This window comes from Dioscorea cayenensis, chromosome 9, assembly GCF_009730915.1.
Source record: "Dioscorea cayenensis subsp. rotundata cultivar TDr96_F1 chromosome 9, TDr96_F1_v2_PseudoChromosome.rev07_lg8_w22 25.fasta, whole genome shotgun sequence".
NCBI lineage: Eukaryota > Viridiplantae > Streptophyta > Magnoliopsida > Dioscoreales > Dioscoreaceae > Dioscorea > Dioscorea cayenensis.
In genome coordinates, this window is record NC_052479.1 from 27,734,722 (window position 1) to 27,750,249 (window position 15,528).

Genomic DNA, 15,528 nt, shown 5'->3' on the forward strand with positions numbered 1-15,528 from the left:
TGTATTCGAGTTTGGTTGTAAACCTTAAGTTTACTCTTATTTCGTATTTTGTTAGTTTATTTTCTACTCCTAGTCTGTGTTTAGGTTTTGAGGCCTTGCAGGTTCACTAGGCCCCGCCCTGTGGGTCTGCGGCCGTTTGTCAGCGTACCAGGTTTGGGGCGTGACAAATAAAGTGGTATCAAAGAGATTCGGTCAATTTTGATTTAGTGGTCTTAGTGTATTAGATAGAAGTGTTAAACCTGATGTGTTGTTTAGAATTGGAACCCAGATCGAGTCAATGACATTAGAAATGGGTTCTAATCACTTGCTGATTCTATATTCTAGCCTCACTTTCGGATTTGCCCTCAATAAAACATCTTGACTCATAATCTTGTTTCCATGCCTTGTATAGCTTTGATCTATATGCCATATCCTCCAGCTTAAATGCACCTTTTGTTACTGACGATTACTTTGATTTTGGCCTTTTTAGAGTAATCACTTTTGCCATCAGTCATCTGCATCGCCCATGATTGTGTAGCTTGAGTATCAATTACTTGGTTGTGCAAATTTTCTGAATGTAAAGGAGAATCTTGTGGATTATTTGATTCATTGAGTAGGAGATGTTTCTGTCCTAAAGCAAGTCTAGTGCCAAGTCAAATGATGTGAGTCATATCCCTTTTATTTTTAGAAACTACCTTAGTTGTCATTTTGCTTCTCATATTTGAGATGGCTCATATGCTATGCTATTGCTTCATTGTGTTCCTTTGGTTTACCCATTTTACTAATTGTCTGTATCACTTTGAGTTGTGATGAAGTGTTATCTTCTTATAAGATGGGCAACAATAGCTACTCAAAGATTGTAGGAAGTGGTAATATATGTCTTGTCACTGATATGGGTTGTTCCATTACCTTGAAGGATTTGAGGCATGTCTCGGATCTCAGGTTGAATTTGATGTCTACTTTGGCCTTAGATAGATAAGGTTATGAAAGCTATTTCGGAAAGGGATGTTGGAAGCTCTCCAAGGGTTCACTGGTTGTTGGAAGAGGAGTTTGTTGCACATTGTATAAAACTCAACTGAAGATGAACAAGGGTGGCTTGTTTGTAATGCGAAACAAATCTTCTCCAAACCTATGGCACAAGAAGTTGGCTCATATGAGTGAAAGTGGTCTCCAAATTCTCACCAAGAAGGAGCTAATCCCCTGCAACACTAGTATGTCTTTAGACCTATGTGATTTTTGTGTAATTGCTAAACATCACAAAGTATCTTTTCAAAGTTCTTTCAATAAGAAAACTGAGGTGCTCTCAGTTGTCTATTCTGATGTGTGTGGCCCATTTGAAGTGAAGACTTTCGGTAGTACCATGTGCTTTGTTACCTTCATTGACAATGCATCAAGGAAGCTTTGGGTATATTTGCTGAAATCCAAGGCTCAAGTATTTCAAGTGTTCCAAGAGTTTCATGCTAAAGTCAAAAGAGAGACAAGCAAGCTGTTGAAGTGCATTCACACTGATAATGGTGGTGAATATGTTTCCAAGAATTTTGAAGGGTATTGTAGAGCTCATGGAATTCGTCATGTCAAGACAATACCGGGAACACCTCAACACAATGGAGTAGCCGAGAGAATGAATCATACCATTGTAGAGAAGGTGAGGAGTTTATTGAAGATGGCTAGACTGCCGAAGGTTTTCTGGGGAGAAGCTGTGTTGACAGCTGCTTACTTGATCAATAGGTCACCAACAACTCCTTTGGAAAGTGATATTCCAGAAAGGGTGTGGACAAGGAGAAATCCCTCCTATGCACACTTGAAGGTTTTTGGGTGTAGAGCATTCATTCATGTCCCCAAAGAGCAAAGGTCCAAGTTAGATGACAAAGCAATCCCATGTGTGTTTTTGGGCAATGGAGATGAAGAGTTGGGATACAAGCTATGGAATTCTAAAAAAAAAGACAATTGTGAGAAGCAGAGATGTAGTCTTTTATGAAGATCAAAATGGAATAAGTGATGTGCATGTCAAGCCAATCACTTAGGCAGAACCATTTGTTCAGGGAAAACAAACCATTTAGGCCGAACCAACTGAGCAGTTAGAACAAACTATCAAGACTGAGTATAATGTACAGTTTGACTTGGATATGCATGTAGAATTGATCATGCAGAGTTAAGATGTTTCAAGCCGACCTCAAACTTGTAGATTTGAAAATTTCAGAGGAATGCAAGAAGCACCTTTGGGAAGAAACTTTGAGCAAAATGAAAGCTCAAACATAAAAGTTAGGTGGACATCTAGAGAACACAAGCCATCTCAAAAATATCCATCCTCAGATTATATCCTTCTTACTGATATGGGGGAGCCTGAGACACTTCAAGAGGTGAGTAATCTTGAAGATAAAGGTAAGGGGATGAAAGCCATGCAAGATGAGATGGTTTCCCTACAATAAAATGACACCTATGAGCTTATAGAGCTCCCAAAAGGAAAGAAAGCTCTAAAAAACAAGTGGGTGTTCAAGTTGAAGAATGACAACCAAAATCAAGTTAAGTACAAAGCTCGGCTAGTGGTGAAAGGTTTGGGTCAGGTATAGGGGTAGATTTTGATGAAGTGTTCTCCCCCGCTGTAAAGTTATCATCCATAAGAGTTTTTCTTGGACTTGCAGCAAGCCTAGGACTACACATAGAACAAATGGATGTTAAAAACGGCTTTTCTTTATGGCGACCTTCAAGAAGAAGTGTACATGGCACAACCGGAAGGTTTTGTGAAAAAGGACAACAAATTGAAGAAGAGTTTGTATGGGCTAAAGCAAGCTCCTCGGCAGTGGTATTTGAAGTTGGACTCGTTTATGAAGAGTGATACACAAGAACAACTACAAATCATTGTATATATGTGAAGAAGTTTGGCGAAGACAACTTCATCATCCTATTACTTTATGTTGATGATATGCTTATAGTTGGAAAGGACAATGCATTGATATGTAAGCTAAAGGTAGACTTATCTAGATCCTTTGACATGAAGGATATTGGTGAAGAAAACCAAATCCTTGGAATGAGAATTCTGCGTGACAAGAAGTCTAAGAAGATATGGTTGTTACAGGAGAAATATGTTGAACGAGTGCTTGAAAGGTTCAACATAAAGAATTGCAAGACTGTAAGTTCTCCTTTTGATTCTCATTTCAAGTAGACTAAATGCATGTTTCTAGCCACAGAAGAAGATAAGGAGAAGATGAGTTTCATTCCTTATTCTTCAGTAGTAGGCAGTTTAATGTATCTAATGATATGCATAAGGCCCGATATCGCTCACGCAGTTGGTGTTGTGACGAGGTTTTTCTCAAATCCAGGATAAGAACATTAAGAAGCTGTTAAATGCATACTGAGGTATTTGAGAGGTACATCAAAGATGTGTTTGAGCTTTGGAAGCTCAAAACCAATTTGGAGGGTTTTACTGATGCTGACATGGCTGGTGATGCGGATGGCAGAAGATCCCTGTCAAGTTATGTTTTCACTTTCGCAAGGGAAGCTGTGCCGTGGAAATCAAAGCTGCAAAAATTAAATGTGTAGCTTAATCCACAATAGAAGCCAAATATATTGCTGCAATAGAGGTAGGAAAAGAGATGGTGTGGATGAAGAGTTTTCTCCAAGAATTAGGAAGAATGCAAGAGGGGTATGTAGTCATTGATCTGAGTAAGAATGCTATATATCACTACATAACCAAGCACATCAATGTTCGTTACCACTGGATCCAAGATGCACTTGAAGAGCAAATGTTCAAAATTAAGAAGATCCATACTGAAGACAATCTTTCAGACATGTTGACCAAAGGGATCCCTTAAACAAAGTTGAAGATGTGCTCAAAGGTAATTGGCATCGACTCCAAGTAAGGATTCATGTTGGTAGATCTCTCCCATTTGTTTTAGAGGGAGAGATTACTGTTAAGAAAATGAAAGTTCAAGACAATGTCCAACTTAATTGAAAATGATGGCCCAGTTGGAGAAGTGCAAGCCAGAATGCACACATGGTATGCAATCTGTGAGCAGGTTGTTTGGTAGATCTTATTCTCTTGGGTTGGAGGGGGAGATTGTTAGGTAGCAAGCATGTTACTATGTCCAACCCATGGTTAGATGCATTTGTTGACTTGTCCACGTCAGTGGGGGTATTTTTGGGTTTTCACTAGAGGGCTCTTTAACACCCACTTCCCTTGTTCACTATGTGTGTGAAAAAAAAAAGGAAGGGAGGTTGTGAGCTGAAGAAGAAGAAGAAGAAGAAGAAGAAGAAGAAGAAGAAGATTGACTCTCTGCAATGATGATTCATTGATCCCATCTTCAAGAATATTTGGTAAGCTCCTTAATTGCTAGAGTGTTCATTGAGCATGTTTGCTCAGTTTGTTTTGTTTAATCTTCTTGTAATTGTGATCTCAAGTTAGGGCATCAACTTGAGATTGATTGTGTAATTGTTCTCTTTGTTTCTAGTGGAATTTTGCTTGCCGGTGCCCATGGTTTTTCCCTTGTTTTATAGGGTTTTCCATGTAAAACTGAGTGTGTTATCTTCTTGCTTGTTTACTTGTATGTGAGTGTATTGCTTTCATTCTCCTCTAAGTGTGATCGGATCAGAATTGTTTTTTCACCGACACACAACCATTACTCACACTTCTAGAAATATGCCATCACCCATAATTCAAACTCTCACCTCTTGTGGAGGGTTCTAATAGGGACCCAACTACCAATAGACTATTTGGTCATTGGTCCACTCATACATATTTTTAAAACATATTTATATAGGCAATAACAAGACTTTTCCTTTTTTTTTTTTCACTCTCATAATTATGACTCATTAACTAATTAATACACATCATCATCAACTTCAATTCAGCAATATATATATATATATATATATATATGTATATATGCACCTCCATCAAATAGTTTGAAAAATTCATCACTTTTTTGTAGATTATATATATATATATATATATATATATATATGCACCTCCATCCAAAAGTTTGAAATTTTCATCACCCTTTTTTAGATACTGTCTGCTACATAGTTACTGGTCTTGATTTCAATGATCATTAATAAATTGAAGATAATTAATAAACATTGACAACATATATAAAACAAGGATTAATTCTCTATATATTTATCCCAAGTACTTAACTGAAGTGGTTAATTAAGGTTGTTGTTATTCATGACTAAGTGAATTCGTTATCATAAAGGAGGCTCTTATCTTCGTCACTACGGCAATCAACCAGATTAGTCCATTAATTATATGTAACTCCTGCATTTGGATCTACAAACAATCAATAGGTGTTGCAACGAAAAAGAGTAACACAATTAATAATTTATCAAACAAACTAAATTCAAAAATAGACCAAAATGACATATATTTATATATATATATATATAAAAAAATAAACACATTCAAATTTTCACAAATTAAAATATAAATATAAAAGTCACACAGAAGAAATTTATAACTAAAAAAACATAAAATTGAGAAAAAAAAACATAAAAATGTTCGATCGCCATAAATTAAAATATAAACATGAGAAACTAAACCCATGGATGGGTTCAAAGATGATAATGTTTTAAGTTTTTAAATTCTTTTGCAATAAAAAAAAACAAATAGTTATATAAAAGCTAAAAACCAAACGATGGGCTCAAAGTAGCTCGAACTCATGACCACAACCCAACCATATAAACAAGACCTTCAACAAAAATAGGCTGTCAATCAATTTGATCACTTCCACCCCATTAAAACATTAAGTAAATTTTTTTTTTATTTTTATTTTTATTTTTTACAAAACTGTAAACCCAAACCAAGAACTCTTCTAGGTCACTGGTTTATTGGCTCGACTAATCGGGTCACTATGTCAACCCTAAATCCAGATTTTTATAGGGCTTTTTGCAGGTGTACCCTTGAATAATTTTGAAATTATATATTTTCCCTTGAATAAAAGATAATTGCATATATACCCCTGAATAACCAATTGAATTGTGTATATACCCCTGGGATTCAAATTAGTTGAAAAACCATTAGTTAACAACCAGCAAATATATAAAATGACCATTATACCCTTTGTCATATATACCCTTGATTTATTGTAAAATGACCATTTATGAATACCCCCTTTAAAAATCTGAAATTTAAAATAGTTAAAAATTTTATTTTTTATGTGCAATTATATCATCCTATTTATACTTCCAAATATACCCCAAAATTTTAATTTTGATAATAACCTAAATGAGAAATACACCATTAAATATATTGATCTACATGTATATACCCTTGATTTATTGTAAAATGACCATTTTTATGAATAACCCCTTTAAAAATCTAAAAATTTAAAATAGTTAAAAAAATTATCAAAAATGGAGTCTATTACAATCATAAAAGCTAATCATACAAACACATCACTATGTTCATAAAATGTTTGCTAACCTTTACATGTTCACATGAACATGTTTGCAACCAAATATCAAAATGGAGTCTATTACAATCATAAAGCTCTAATATTTGTAGCCAAACTGACAACATCAACAAAAATAGATTATATAAACATCATTTATAACCAAACCATACAAACACATCAACATGTTCACGAAATGTTTGCTAAAACATATTGACATGAACATGTTTACAACAAAATATCATAATGGAGTCTATTACAATCATAAAGCTCCAATATTTGTAGCCAAACCTGCAACATTAACAAAAATAGATTATATGAGTATCATTTATAACCATACAAACACATCAACATGTTCACAAAATGTTTACTAACCATTAAAAGTTTAACATGTGATCATGAACATGTTTGCAACCAAATATCAAAATGGAGTCTATTACAATCATAAAGCTCCAATATTTGTAGCCAAACCTGCAACATTAACAAAAATAGATTATATAAGTATCATTTATAACCATGCAATTAGCGAGCATAAGAGACTGAAGTAGAAGCAAAGAAGTTTGCCTTAACATGGATCTCTTTATCTCATGGAGTTTTTCTAGGCTTGCCTCTTCCCCTACAATTTTAAATTAAACTTGATTAGTAACTCAACAAACAACTAATTGATTAACAAGAGGGCAACTTTAACATAGATTACAAAACTTCAAACAAAATTAAAAACAATTTAAATCAATAAAGTAGAACATTTATATAATTTTCAATACCTTCCTTGGGAACTACTTGTTGATGGATTTGTTGAATGTTCGGCTCTTTACAAGTTCTTGCTTGATGACCAAATCCACCACACCTAGCACATTTATGTCTGCCTGATTTTATCTCATCTGCAGCCCTTATCCTATTTTTCTTCGGTCTTCCAGCTGGTCTCCTTGACAATGGAGGAAGTAAACCATCCAATTGACCATTACAAGTCCATTGGTTAATGTCAGGCATAGGAGCAATCTCCAAGTTGTAGGCAACCCTAGTTTTCTCCACCGAAAAATATAAATCAACATATTCTTCCCATTTTGCACCTCTGATACTGAAGATGAATGCCATAGCATGTACACAAGGTATTCCAGAGACTTGCCACTTTCTACAACTGCATATTCCATCAGCCAACAGAACCTCACACCTCTGTCCTTTATAAGATACCTCAGCCTTTGAATCACTACAACGTTGTACCTCATATGCTGCCAATCCTCTAGATAGGTTCCTTACATATTTCTTCACAGATGGCACAATATCATCCTTCCATTTTGTTGCCATTCTTCTTCTTTTATCCATGGTCACCATTATCTTCTGTCTGATTGTGTCTAAAAGATCCAAAACAGGCCTTTCCCTGGCTTCTGCAACCCATGCATTGAATGACTCAGATATGTTATTTGTGATGTAATCACATTTGCAAACAGTACTAAACTGTGATCTACTCCATATCTCTGGTTTCTTCCCCAAGTCTTCTATCCAATTATAAGCTCTGATATTAATTGATTTGATGTCTTCAATAGCTGTATTGTAACCTCTAACTGTGTATGATCTTGCAGCAACCCAAACGCTTCTTTGTAGACTTTCCCCACGAAATTTCTTCTTGAAATTTTTGTACATGTGCCTCACACATGTTCTATGCTCCACAGATGGATAAACCCTGCAAATGGCTTCCTCAAGACCCTTCTGCCTATCAGATGCAAGTACCAAACCATTAGGCAAACCTATTGCCTCATATAAGCCATTCAAGAACCATGTCCAAGACTCAATGTTTTCTGACTCTAATATGCCATAAGCAACTGGAAAAAGTCGATTACATCCATCAATAGCACTAGCTGCTGCCATTACTCCTTTGTATTTACCTTTGAGATGGCATCCATCAAGTCCCAAGAAAGGTCTACATCCCAAAAGAAACCCTGTACTGCACGGTCCTAGACATATGAACATCCTCTTGAAATGTGATTTTCCCTCCTTTGATTCTTTGTCAATTTTTACTATACTGCCATGATTCCTTCTCATCAACTCATCCTTGAAATCTGTGATCTTCAGATAAGAATCCTCCCAATTACCATGTATGGTAGACACTGCTTCTTCTTTCCCTCTCCAAACCCGATGATATGGTAGATCCACATTATACTTTTCATTAAGCCTTCTTCTTAACTCCTTGGCAGATAAATCACCTTCCTGTCGAAGCCAATCACAAACCTTACTTGCAATCCAATGTTGGGTAGCCATTTGATTCCCACATTTGTTTATTGAGCAACAAGAGTGTTCATCTTGCATTGTCTTTACCTACAAGGTATTAATGCATATTAATTGCTAGTTAATGTGTATTGCAAAATTAAGTAACAATAAGTAAATAATAATTGTTCTTACTTGGAATACACCTTGCTCTCGAACAATCGATGCATGGACCCTCCAAGAGCATTTATAATCTGCACACCTTGCCGTCACTCTTGATCGATCACTTTTGATGTACTTAATGGAAAACTCCCTAAGGATGGAGTATTGTTCAAGTGCCCTTCGGAATTGATAACAATCAACAAACAAGGAGCCGATCTTTATACTTGGGTTTTCACCATCAATCTGAATTTGGTCTTCCTTAGCACCTGATTCATCACCTAATTCATCACCTGATTCACTGCTATACAATGAATGATAGCTAGTTTCACTGTCAATCTGCTCAACCAAGTCATCATCTTGACCACAATCTTCTTCATGCACTATATTGATGTTTTCATGATTTGCATCACTGCTTGCTTGAGCTGGAATAGGTCTGTCATTAGAAGCACAACTTTGAGTTTCTCTCCTATCCATTACTTCTAAATTACTGGCCCTTTGCCCACCCTCCTGTACAGAACATGGTGTTGCATCAACCAATGTTACATAAATCTCACACTTCTTTAAGTCCTTATAATCATTAAACATGTTGGTGAGATCTTCTTCTCTTTTGATTTCAACAAATGACTTCTGACTGTTTTGTCTTGACACACTCCAAAATATTGGTATTTGATTCAACCCCCAACTGTAGAATTGAGATAGATCTTCTTCCATATTCATTTTGTTGTATAAATCGGCATCTATAGTAATTGATTTTTGTTTTCCCAAATGATACTTCAATCTTGTAGTGCCTTTAATTTCCTTGAAGTATCCACCATACTTGAATGTCAACTTGTACACACTGTTGACACTATCACTGCATGAAATGGAAATTGTTGGAATTGGTTAAAGAACATACAACCTAAAACAAAGTAGGAAAACATTTCACCAAAAAAAAGCAAAAATTTTATTTTGATACCACATTGTTGTAAACTGAGGAGGAACCAGGAACTAGCCCTTTAATTCTTCAAAGGTATCATCTTAGCATGTAAAAGAAACCTCATCCAAGGTACTGCATCCAATAAGGACCAATAATTCAAGAAACAAAGATGTGTAGTAATTTACCAGAAAATACCAAGAACAAAGAAAACATGAAAATTACCAGAAAAATTCTATGAATATGTGCAGTAATTTTATGAATTTAGCTGTGAATTGATTGGTATAAAGAATCAAATTTTATGCATAATCTGAATTCAATATGTAAGAATATGGATTTATAAACTACATATAAATATTAACATATAAAGATGGCCACGTGAACTCGTCAAAAAGATGAAATGGACACTTCTACAACATTTTAAAAATATTAACACAATGAGTTTAGCGAAGTATAGGCTTGAATTTAACACATTTAAAAATATTAAAAATGAATATTATCATTTTAGATAGTATAGTCTTGCAAGAATACTGACATCATGGAAATCCATAAAGAAAGATATAGATGAAATGCCATAGTAGATAGAATTGAATGGCATGATGATTGGACTACATACAACTCTAAGAGACCATGCAATTTTAAAAAATAAAATTTACCTACCTCACTAGCTCTTTGCTTCATGAGATCACACACCTTCATCAGTTACGAAAGTCAAATGATTTGTTAGGCACTTAAATTCAAAGTAAGATTCTTAGAGCATCCTGCACATTAGAAATCAAATCACCAAAAATTTAAAACACACACAACACACAGACACACAAAAGAAAAAAGGAAAAGAAAAGGAAATACCAGATCCAGTGATCTAAAGGCTTAAACTTTCCATACCTTGCACACAAAACACATCAAAAGAGCCCTCAACTTCCTGTGAATTTCCAAGAGAAAGAGGAGGGCTGAATGGGAGAGAGACGTCCTGCGAATTTCCAAGAGAAAGAGACGGGCTGAATGGGGGAGAGAGAGAGAGAGAGATGAGAAATGAGATATTATTGGTAAAGTTGTATAAGGTTATTTTAGACATTTTGTGTATCTTAATGCAAAAGATAATTATAATTAATAAAAGTTAATTAACTTCGGATTAGGAATCTATGACGTGAGGGCATATCACGTAATTATCTCTATATCGAGTATATATGCAATTATAATGTTTTGAGGGTAAATGTCACGATTATAGAATTTTTAGGGGTTTATCAACCAATTTTCCCTATATATATATATATATATATATATTCATCGAGCCATGACAAGGATGTTCATATTTAGGCGGCAATTTTTAGAAAACATATAAATTTCAAAGTGCTAATGGGATACAAATCTCAGAGCGGCAACGAGGTATGGTGATGAAGATGCTGTGGTTGGCAACCATGAGGTTTCACAGCTACTACCTACTAATCCATACTCTGCCACAAAAGTTGGTGCTGAGATGCTTTGTCATGGCTTATGGGAGATCTTATGGCCCACTGCTCATTACCACTCGAGCGAATAATGTTTAAGTTCATCCTCTTGACAATGATAGGCCAGATTCTTCCAATTCATGGTGATGGATCCAATGCCAAGAGTTACCTCTACTGTGAGGACGTTGCTGGAGGCTTTTGAGGTCATCCTTCAAAAAGGAGAAGTTGGTCATGATTATAATATTGGGACAAAGAAGGAGAGGAGTGTGCTTGATGTTGCGAGAGATGTTTGCAAACTCTTCTCTCTGGATCCTGAGGCTGCTATTAAATTTATGGAGAGCAAACTTTTCAATGACCAGAGTTATTTATTTATTTTTGGATGATCGGAAGTTGAGAATTTGGGTTGGACACCGAGAACCCAATGGGAGGATGGACTCAAGAAAACAATGGAATGGTATACAAGGAATCATGACTGCAGGATGGGCCCATAAAAAAAATACATGAAGTTGGTGATGATTCTTTAAAAAAAAAGTATGCATGTATCCTTGAGTCAACGTTTAAATAAATATATATATATATAATATATATATAAATCATCAACAATGTTTCCAAACTTGGGTAAGGATCCCAATGATCGCTTGAAAATGGTTAATGAAAAAGAATGCTCGGTGATGCTCGATTAAATAAGGAAAAAGATGGTGACTACAATGATACGAACCATGAAGAGGACTACGAGATGTGCAGAGAATGAAGAAAAAGGTTCGGACAAATATATCAAATACTCGATGACATGTCTGTAATCCTCTTTCGGTATTACAGTGTAGCCTCATGCCAACATCCGACACTCATTCCAGAACAACAACAAAATTACTTGATCCGAAGCAATAACAAGAATGTTCAATTCAAGGAAATGGCAAATTTAAAAAAAAAAATATGTGAAAGATGGAAATGAGATGTATATATATATATATATTAAGGTGATAGACAGCTGCAAATCTCAAGGCGATAACGAGATATATATCTCAAAGATGGCAATCGAGCAGGCAACATGGTGGCAAGGCACAAAAGCAACAACAACAATATATGATATATATATAAAAAGAAAGTCATATATTGACATATAAATGATTTATTGAATATATATAATAAAATAACAAAATTTATAATTCGTAAATTTTCTTGCCTTTTACTTGTATTTTTGCCTTTAATCGGAGGTTCCCAAGATACTATTTGGGGTAATTAATAATAGAGGCTTGCCTCTATTAGGAATGGAAGAATCCACAAAACAAATATGATATTTGTGCTTTGATGTATGGTCTGGTGTCTTCTTCATAGACATGATGCCATTTGCGTATTTTCGATCCCACAGAGACATTTTTGTGTCATTCAGTATGAAACATTGAGATTAGAATGATGATCAAGATCAAATCTAATGTTGTTTTGCTTGTAATTAGGTATTATAAAGGAAGATGCCTTTGTCGAGATTTTATTTGCATGCATGACATGTAAACTAGGTTTGTCATCCTCATTAAAGAAATAAATGAAACATTTGTATGTTAATTTATAAATAATAATTTTTAAAAATCAAAACTATCTTTATTTTTCAAAAAAATCAAATAGATAAAATAAATAAGATAATATGTATACTCAAATGAGTTTATCATTTCATTATTAACTATTATTATTATTATTATTATTATTATTATTATTATTATTATTATTATTATTATTATTATTAGCTCTCAGAAAATTACCGTGGTATTTTACTTTCTATGTGCTTGACCAATTGATTTATTTAAATTTATATACTATAAAAAAAGGTTGGACTTGCATAAGATTATTTAATTTTTTATTAATATTAAAATTTCCACAAGTTCATAGTACACAAATAATCAAGCAATTTAAAAATATGTTCACTAACTTATATCGACATGTTAGTTCCGTGAGTGATCCATATAATTGAAGCTCAAACTTGTTTGCTTTATAAATAGATATGGGTAAGTTAGATTGTTGTTTGCTAAATAACCATTAATGAAATCTTATCCTTTGCACTAGTATTGACTAGTTTAAATTGACAATGAATTAATTCTCGTAAAATTGGTTGATCATTTAATTATTAATTAAATTAATAATTAATTTAATTTATTATTACTAATTATTAAATATAAATAATAAATAATAAAAATAAATTAAATACTAAAGTTAATAATCAATAAATATTTAATAATTAATATATCATAATAAATTGATATATAATAAAGTATGGGACTAATTTTAGCATGAGTAACCATACCCTCAAAATATATCTAACTAAACATGTGTTTTCTAATTCCAGATTTACAAATCCTTCCAAACAAATATAAAATCTTATAATACAGTAATTCCGGTTACATACAATCAAACACAAGAATTGACTACACTGTATTTTGAAAACCAAGTTTTTTCAGTTGCATTGTAACTGAAAATCTACTGTATTTAAAATTACATCCAACCAAACGCCACTTTAGTGTGCAAGTGGAAGAAGGGATTGCATGGTTTGAAATAGTCTTGATAATAGTACAAGAAGTTTAACACTTTTATGCAAGATGAAGGCTATGTTAGATATGATTTTGATCATTGTGTTTATTTCAAAGACTCCTTTACACATGTTTAATTGCTTAGTACTTTTTGAGGATGATATGTTAATGGCTAGGAACGATCAGATTGAGATTGAGTCCTTAATACTCCATATGTCAAGGACGTTTTCTATTAAAAATCTTGGTATATGAAAAAAGATTTTGGGCATACACATTCATCGGGATGGAGACGATGGAAACCCTTAGTTGAGCTAATTAGAATGCATTAGAAAAGTCCTTGAAAGGTTTGGAATGGTTAATTGGAAGTCGATTTCTATATCCTAGCGACATATTTTAATCTATTCAAGAAAAGTTTTCCAAAGAATGATAGCTCTGAGATTGTTCTCTAAATCTCTGTGGTTAATGATGTATGCTATGGTATGTATAATGGCGGATATTGCTTATGTAGTGGAGGTTGTCTTAAAGTATATGTCTAGTACCAATTGGGAACATTAGCAAACCATCAAATGGATTCTATGTTATTTTAAGGGTATACAAAATATATATTTGTATTAATTTTAGAAGTTTTTCATTGGTGGTTAATGGTTATGTTGATTCTGATCAAGTTAGTTGTAGAGAGACAAGGAAGTCCATTACAAGATATGTATTCACATTTGGTCATAGCATGGTGAATTAGACATCTAAACTTCAAGACATTGTTATTTTATCTACTACAGATTCGGAATACATTGCTCTAACAGAAGGAGCAAAAAGAGATGATTTAGTTGAAGCACATACTTGTCAATTTAATGTGGTATAATAGAAGTATATGTGGTGCATTGTGATAGCCAAAGTGCATACATTTTTCTAAGAATGTAGCTTTTCAGTCTAGAACAAAGCACATTAATGTATGATTTCACTTCATTCGGCTTGCTTTGGAGTATGTATATTTGCATGTTGAGAAGATCCACACAAAAGACAACTTATAGATCTGTTGACAAATGTTGTGCTTGCATATAAGATTTCTCATTGTAGGAGCTAGGTTTTCCAAGTGGAGATGTGACTCGAATGTTTGGGGGACAATACTTAATCGAAGACTTGTCTTCAAGTGGGGGATTGCTGACGTACATATCCCACCACAAGGTCTTCAGTACTTGCGATAGAGGTCGAGATGTTCAAGACCAAATTCTTAAGAGTATTGAAGGCTGAACCAAGCCCATGGTAAGGGTCATGTATAAAATTGTGACAATGCTATAAACTGTGCTCGAGTCTATAATACAAAGGTGGATGTCATGATGTTCAAGACCAAATTCCTGAAAACACTATGGATTGAATTAGGATTATGATAAAATTCGTATAAAATACCATAAATAGTCCCGTGAATAATACCACTAGCTCTAAAGTATCATGGTGGAGACCATGGTGTTCAAGATTAGATTTCTAAAAGCACGAGGTTTAAACCTAGGTTCAAGTTTACGTGTTTTGTGCAGGCTAAGTAGAAAGTAATAATAACAAGCCTAAGTTTTTCAAAAGGTCTTTTTCAAGAAGCACGTGGTATATATAAATATATATCTATATACAAGTACATATTTAAATTTAAAACAAAAGGATTTTTTCAATGTAATATTAAGGAGGAACCGTGGGCTAGCCCAATGGTAACTACCCATGGTTATGATTGAGAGGTCTTGAGTTCGAACTTCCTAGATTACAATTCATGTTCAAGGTTCTATGTGGGAGTTCTATGTGAGGATTACCTCTCATTCTTCCCTTCAAGGTTGCATAGCGGGGGGGTAATCCCTAAGAGGTCAGTCAAGCTACCGTAACTGGTGCACTCTCGTACCCAATTGTCTTTTGCTTTGTCACTTGTCGACTTTGTCAAAAAA

General features: G+C 34.2%; 1 protein-coding gene and 1 long non-coding RNA gene across 2 annotated transcripts; both read right to left on the bottom strand.

Moving 5' to 3' along the window:
- Nucleotides 1–7,058: 7,058 nt before the first annotated feature.
- On the bottom strand, nt 7,059–8,131 carry LOC120268633. The gene is made up of 3 exons (XM_039275948.1): nt 8,118–8,131; nt 7,130–8,076; nt 7,059–7,066 (listed from the first exon to the last, which is right to left on the bottom strand). Exons 1-3 carry the CDS (start codon nt 8,129–8,131, stop codon nt 7,059–7,061), a joined length of 969 nt encoding a protein of 322 aa, XP_039131882.1.
- Nucleotides 8,132–9,387: 1,256 nt separating this feature from the next.
- Nucleotides 9,388–10,397, bottom strand: LOC120268751. Its single transcript, XR_005539006.1, has 3 exons — nt 10,303–10,397; nt 9,685–9,777; nt 9,388–9,582 (listed from the first exon to the last, which is right to left on the bottom strand). It is a non-coding gene; the product is annotated as an uncharacterized LOC120268751 (long non-coding RNA).
- Nucleotides 10,398–15,528: the final 5,131 nt, after the last annotated feature.